This window comes from Antrostomus carolinensis, unplaced genomic scaffold (assembly GCF_000700745.2).
Source record: "Antrostomus carolinensis isolate BGI_N321 unplaced genomic scaffold, ASM70074v2 scaffold19799, whole genome shotgun sequence".
In the NCBI taxonomy this organism is placed as follows: domain Eukaryota; kingdom Metazoa; phylum Chordata; class Aves; order Caprimulgiformes; family Caprimulgidae; genus Antrostomus; species Antrostomus carolinensis.
In genome coordinates, this window is record NW_010338084.1 from 14188 (window position 1) to 21915 (window position 7728).

At 39.0% G+C, this 7728-nt stretch overlaps 1 protein-coding gene across 1 annotated transcript in view; it reads right to left on the reverse strand.

Moving 5' to 3' along the window:
* Positions 1–7728, reverse strand: part of ERCC3 (ERCC excision repair 3, TFIIH core complex helicase subunit) — a gene marked incomplete at its 5' end in the record, with an annotated part of 18111 nt that overhangs the window by 5376 nt on the left and 5007 nt on the right. Inside the window, 3 exons of the mRNA XM_010175396.1 lie at positions 2655–2857; positions 6055–6239; positions 7410–7724. Of these exons, the coding sequence (XP_010173698.1) occupies positions 2655–2857; positions 6055–6239; positions 7410–7724 (703 nt within the window). The remainder of the gene's footprint in view (positions 1–2654; positions 2858–6054; positions 6240–7409; positions 7725–7728) is intronic.

A 7728-nucleotide genomic window follows, 5' to 3' on the forward strand; every position in this document is an offset into this window, starting at 1 on the left:
CTCTTGCACTACTTTTCCAAATGCTTGTTAACAAGCACCTTCAAATAACAGGAGTCAAGTTCTGCAATCTCCATTTTGTTCACACTTCCATACATTATTTCTAACACAAGGAACCAACCTCAAATGTTTCATTTAACTTTTAGGACTGCACATACATGGGTGGTAGCTGAACACAGCCATGCAGAGCACAGTACTAAGGTTTCCTATTCTGATCAACCAATCCCCATGCATTGGCTCCTCTTGCTTTCTTTAGTATAAACTTTATTCTAGTTTTTCTGTTACCAAATTATCCTAGTCACCTATAACCTAATTCTTTTATTTTTTTAATCACATTTTTGGGAAAACACAGCTAAAAGAATGGAAGTGGCAAATGAGTCAGCTCTGAAACAATACCATTATTATTGAATTAGTAGCACTGTAATTTTAAGCCCTATTTGAAAAGTTGAAATTTTATTTAATATTTAAATTTGGACAATTTTAAACTCCAGCAAAACTTAAATGGAAGATTTAAACTGAAACTAAAGCATTTGTGAGTCTTCTGCTTCTTAAAGCCACCAAGAAGGGCTTCAAATACATTTTTTACTAAGAACAGAATAACCTAGAACTCCTGGCCATCAATCCTCCATTTCAGTTCCCTCCAGATCCTATTTGACAATGATTCGTTAACACATACCTGAGTATCCTCCCAAACCTGACAGACTGATTCTTTTTTTCTTTCTAAAATGACCCCTTTTCCCTACTGCAAAAAGGCTTTTAAGGGATTTGCAAAGACAGACACCTCTCCTATTAACTGATGTAACTGTCAGAACCACAGAGGCACAGTCCTTCAGAAACAGCGATTTAAACATATTAGTAGCAGCAGTAAAAACAGCCAGCACATGAGCTACAGACACTGGATGACCAACCAACTCACGGCAGAGTAAAAGCTGGCTAAGGAAATTTGAATTCTGTAGCCCCCCAAATTATAGCCAAAATAATTCCTGTCATATGGATGGTCTTTCCCCACCAGTAGCAAGGGAAAGGCGGGTAAGGGAGGAGCCGGCAGAGGCAGCCAGGCCATGGCCAGCTTTCCCACCATCCAGAAGCCCAATGCTCCACGTGCTTCAATCGGGTCATGAGAGCTGCAGCGGGAACAGCATTCGGGCTGGGCCAGCACCTGCCAGGCAGACAGCCTCGGCCACGACCGCTGTACCTGCCAGGCTGCTCTCTCCTCCTTACAGCTGTAATTCCTGCCCCACCCAAACCAACAGTTCCCTTTGTTCTGGCACACTCATAGCAAACTATGGTAGAACATCATAGTTTTATCTGGTTAAAACAAAGACCTCATCCTCAACTTTATCCAGCACTGAAGCATCCTTTCTTTGTAACACTGGCAGCAGTATAACCTGAACCTCCCTACATCATGTGAGGAATGGAGAATTCACTACAGAACATGAAAAGCAAGCACCTAACATTTCAACTAGTTCTCCTGCCATGCTTCTACAGTGTCTACCCTGTGTAACAACTGTGCTACTCAGCAAGCACCCTCTCCCAGCATCGCCTTTGCTAAAGGCTTTTTCTGTGGTGCACTGAACACTGCTAGAGATATTCCAGAGGCGTCATCACAGCTAATCTCTGTCCAGACAGATTAAAAAGGTGATGAAAGAGATCATGGGTGTTGGAATTCATCCAGCACCATAAGATCTGCTCACTATCTGACATCACAGCAAGCCAGCACAACATGGCTGTTAAACTACAGTCAAAACTGATCACGAGTTTTGGGAAGTGTAAGGTTTGTTTGTGGTTTTGCTCAGAAGTACTGCTGAAATTCCTAGACATGAAACCATACACAGTCAAAATGCTGCACAGCTCCCAGCAAGCAAGGCGTTATTTGGGCTCTTCAAAGAAAGGATGAGACCAGCTTCTGTGCTGAGGTGCAACAACTGCTCTATGCCTGATCCTGGCAAACAGCCTCCCTGACCATCCCTCCCCAAAGCCTACAAACGCACTGATGCAAACCTCTTGTTAAACTCTATCTGTGCAACCTTCCCTAACTGCACTTATGTTAGAGCCATTTAAGGTAGCTGAGGAGCTCATGGGAGCAATATCCTTTTGGTTATTAAACGATGACAGTAGTTCTAGGCAGTGCACTGGTACAGCACAGAACCCCAAAAAGTTTGTCTTAGGTTTTTTTAGACAAAGTTAAGATGTTTTGAGAATGGGAAGAAGAACGCCCTGGGTGCCAAAAGATCTCTAAAGATCCAGAGTGCATATTTGAAAATATTTGTCTTGGAGAGATAAGGGAAGCTACCTTCCATTAAATAAATAGTTCTAGTTATATTTTTTAAAGCCCCTCATTTTTCTACTGACTTCTAATAATAATAAAATGGATGGAGAAGTCCTAAGTCTTTCACAGAAATCCTGGATGAAAACTCCTCTGAGGCAAATGCCAAATAGAGATTATTTTCAAACAGTTCTACACCAAAATGACATTGCAGTGCCAATAAAATCCATCCAAAAAAAAATCCTTCCAAGCAACTTTTTATATAGGAGGATTGGCATTAAATCAAAGTATTATAAGAAATACCTAAAGACTACTGAAAACTATGAGATTAGAAGGCAATTTTCCAAGCAGGAGAAAAACAACAGCGGCATCCTTGGTTGTGAACACTTACTTCCCAAGTCTGATTGCATACTCCTTCAGAGCAAACACGTTGTCAGCAAATACGATGATTTTATCATTCCGTCGCTCATGAAATTTAATCAGGAACTGGCAGGCTCTGAATTTGTTTGGGTTCATGGTGTACAGCAGTATCCGCTTCTTCGTTTTGATAGCTACGTATTCTCTATAAAATTCAGGTGACATTGGACACCAAACCTGGAATTAGGAAACACACACACACAAGGTAACCCTCTGTTATTTATTTGTTTTATTCCAGTGGAAACTGAAGAGCTATTGGGGGGATGATAATGCATTATGACTTTCTGTATAGCACAAGCCACAGATTTTAACACAGTAATTTCTTTACCAAAATGAGAGCTACTGGTTGGTGTAGTCTCCAGCACTGCCAAACTCTGTTTAACCTTATTAATATTCTGGTCTTCCAAAACGCTTTGGCAGCGAGATTCACAACAGAAATAGGCAGTGGGATTGGAACGAGATTGGAAGATATTTCCTTTATGTTTCATACTGAATAAATGCACTGAATGCTACTACTTTTAACAGAGCAGTAATTAAGGGAATGAACTGTCTGTGTTATCTCCCTGTCACAGCAGTCAAAGCTTTTTCTATAAAAATTATTTTTCATCCATATTCTGAAAGCGAGGGACACATTTACACTTCATTACAGAACAAATTTACCCATCTTTTTTTCAGATACCCACAAAGGAATGACCCTGAGTCTACAACTTTCAAAACGCTACGATAGACTAGAAGTTGTCAGTAGGTTTGCCTAAGCAATGATCTTATTATGTAAATACATCACAGTACTGCACATGTCTAAGCTTACTGAGGCATTTTTTCTACTATAGCATGAAAATGGAAGAAATTATGAGCTTTAAAAGTTTATGCCAACGCAATGATACTGTCTATAGCATATAATGACACTATCTATAGTGCATATAATTTAGAAGACATTCATTCTGCTGTACATGGGTTATTCCCCCATAACCACTGCACAGCACAAATTAACAGAATACTGCAAAGAAAAGCCTCTTTCATAACCATTGTTCAGCTAAGGAAGTTATTTGACCATTTACAGGAGTTTATTTAAACAACCTGAATTGTTCTGTAGTGTTAAGAACTACTTTTTTGTTTCAAAACATTTTTTCCAGTGAGTTAAATGCTAGATGAGGCTTTTTTCATCCCTTGACTACATTACCAATAAATTTATGCATTGAATAGGCTCTGGATTTATTGTATACTGTCTATATGAAAGATTTAAAATTCTTAAATCAGAAGAGAGTATTTCAAAGTGAGAATGAGATATGAATGCTGAATATTTGATTGTAGTAAAATAATTCATCTATCGCTCAGTGCCTCTGACCACATGGCAAACAATGTATTTTCATTTGTACTTGCACCCTCTTCTGGATTTGGAAATGGATAAGATCTGTTTCTCACACCAATGATCTTTTCATTTTTACATTTTGCAAGCCATGCACTCCAAGCCAAAAACTTAGTATGGCACCTGGGAAAGGGATCATTTGTAAATTACAAAACTCTGAAAATGCAGTTAAACAACAGGCTTGTTCTCTTTTTTTTTTTTAAACTACTTTTAACTTTTTAAACTGTGCTGCTTGTTCTATTTCAGAGAAGTGAAAGAGCAGTACCTGCAGTGACCATGACCTGCCTTATCGGGCAGCAGCAGTGCCCTCTCTTGCCACCTGGAAAGAACTGCACTGAAAGAGCAAACCAGACATCCTCCTTGGCTATAGGGAATAAGCCCAGTTGATTAAAAAATGCTACATCTCAATAACACGTCAAGAAAACCCAAACAACTACACAATGCAGTTGTGCATGTATCAGATTAGCCACCAACATTGGGTTTTTTAACTCTTTACTTTTGGAACTGCCATAGAACATTCTTTCAAAATATTGGCCTAAAGAATATGAACCTGCAGAATTTTCGCATCATTCAGAACAAAGGTTGTCCACGCTTCACTTCCCAATGTCTAAAGGCAGTTCAGGGACTCAGAAGAATTAGGCTCCCAAGGCAAAATTAACCAAAGGTAGAATTAACCAAAGCGCCTAAACAGTCAAATCCGAATTTGGAGACTGGTTAATCTCTCTTCAACCTAGTTATTTTCTAGATGCTCTTTGCTTGCATTCTATTACTTAAAAATAATTGCACTTTTTTTTTCCTCTACAACCTCCAATTTGCACAAAGTTCAAAAGCAGAATGGCTGACCTGCATCTGCATCTTTTATTCCAGTACCAGAGCTAGGAAGAATTGCATGAAACTAGTAAGGCAGGTTTAAAAAAAACCACCAAACAAACCAACGAAAAAACAACCACCCATCACCAACAAAAAACAACACTAAAAACCCCACAAACAAACAAAAACAAAAAGAAGGTAAAAAAACCCCAGGAAAAACCCAAGAGACAGTTACGAACTCCACCACAGCAAGTTGTAGCTGCCAAAATTTTACTTCCATTCAACGGGAGTCCGGATAAGCCCATTGAAAAAGGAACCCACTGATGGTTACACAGAAACCATGTAAAACTCACAGATGATTGAGGGCTTAGAGAAGTATCAGGAGAAGTAACGAATACGTTCACCCTGTGTTTATACTCTTCCCAAAGTATCTTACTTGACAATTATCAGAGACAATATATTAAGTTAGACATTTAGTCTGACCCAGAAAAGCTACTTTAATGTTCTAATGTGTCTGTGTGAAAGGTTTCAGCTTCTCTGAAACTGGACTTTTCTCTCATCCATATGCCAGAAAGAACAGAGGTCACACAGTGTTACATATTGGAAAGAAACAGTAAGATCCAGCCCTATGTTTTCATTTTTCACCCTCATGCATTCAGGCTTGAAATAAGCAGGTCTGATGGTTTGTTTTAAACTTTCTACTATCCCTCTTTCTTTTAAGAGTTGCAAGAATTCTCCTCAAACAACTACAGACTGTCTACCAGTTGAAGTCTCTACAAGCAGCTTCTAGCACACCACCTGATATTATTATGCTCATCGTAACAGGGCTTACAATAGGAAGTCAAGTCAGACAACACAAACGTCAGCTGCATCCAACTAGGTCTACGATACTGCAGCCACTGTTCACGTTCCGAATGCTGACTCAGAGACAGCCAATGAAGCACCACAATCCCTGCAAGGGCAAAGAGTGGTGAAGTCACTCTGAAGAACATGTGGCTACTGGATTTGCCACATGTTCATATTGACCAGCGACAGCTTTGCCTAAGCTACAAAGTAAATGAAAATCATAAGGGCACCTTATGTGAAATGAAAGGTCATAAGGGCAGTTAAATACTTAAAATTTTACACGTATTTCTTAAAAAAAAAAGTTATTAGCATACTAAATAAACACTAGTAGTACCAAAAAGCAGAGCATCACCTCAGCACACTGGACTTTAGCAATGTAGCCACTGTTCTGCAGCTCCATCCAGTTGGCTTCATAGAGCTTTGGTCCAATCAGGAAGTTCAGGTCAACAATTTTATCATCTTCTCTGACCAGGGTAGCAGTCAGCCCCAGTTTACAATGAGCTTGTACAATAGTGAGCACACGTCTGAACATTTTTGCTAAGGAATGCAAGACAAATTTTCTGTTTACTTTCCTGAATGGATTTAGAAGACAAACACTGCAACTTACAAAAACACTTTCGTCAACTCCTGAACACAAAACAAGCACAGTGTTGGGAAATTTTACCCCATTTCACATAGAATTCTAACAAATTTGTGTTACAGCAAAACTTCACACTGACTACAGCTTTAGTTTACATCTTCAGTGTACTCTGAAGATCCCAGTAAGCCTTCCAGCATCTTTATTATTTCCTATTTCCCAAGAGAAAATTGATATATTCAGTGGTTACATGGCTTGTTTTAGGTCATATACTATTTCATAGAAAGAACTAAGACACAAGGACTCTTGACTGACTGCCACATTCAGGAATTCTAATATATAGCAGAATTAATCATCTATCATATACCTAGAAATCACAGAGGAGATTCTATACCTTATTTTTTATGAAACCAAGAAATAACAATGGTGGCAGCAACATGATACTTTGATAAAATGGCAGTTAATCATCAAGATCTACTTCTGAAATCCGTAATTTCTGTAGACACCAAATTATATTCAAATTAAATAAGGAGAACAAGGTAAAGCAGTGAACAGAATCCTGGGTGCTATTTTTAGCCCAGATTATTCCACAGACACTTTAATACTAAATTATTGCTTTCCAATAGTATAGATCTCTGTTACATGGTAATTTCAAACACAACGTCTATTTATGGACAGTAATCACTGTGGTTACTCATATTTTATTGAGTAGAAATAGATATTAAAAGCTATCTTACAGTGTCACTACATCTCAAAAGAAGGCAGATTAATTCCTCTCCTGTTCAAATTTGTCTACAGCAAAATTATACAAATAATGTAATTCATGTATCTTGACAGCACTTTATCAACTTACACAGAAGAAGGTACTTGTATTTTACGTTGCCATTATAGAAAACACAGTATCTAATTTGAAGGGTTTCAGAAAACCAATGGTCAGCCCAACTCCATAGTATCAAGGTGGGGAAAAAAGAAAAAAGAAAGTAGACCAAGGCAGTTTACTTGCCTCAAAATCCTAAGCCATGGGTTTACTCACTATATTAATAAGGAGCAAAACAGTAAACACCACTTCTAGAAGAGCAGAGTAACATCAACTACATATAACATGAAAGGTTTGCACACCATTTCCTTACCAGGGATAGTATGTACTTCATCAAGTATCATAAGGCCCCACTCTTGACTTTTAAGCCACTCCATCACTCTCTCTGCTTCCCAGGATCTTTTTGTCGTGTGTCCCAACATGGAGTAGGTGCTGATAGCAATAGAACAGCCAATGGGCTTGTCTTTGGCATCAGAAGTGAACCGACATATTTGACTGTCATCGATTGTGGACCACATCTTGAATTGGGCTTTCCACTGCTCTACGGACACTGCAGAATTGCCAAGGACCAGACACCGCTTGCGGACAGTGCACGCAGCTGTCACCCCAACTAGAGACTTGCCAGCACCTGC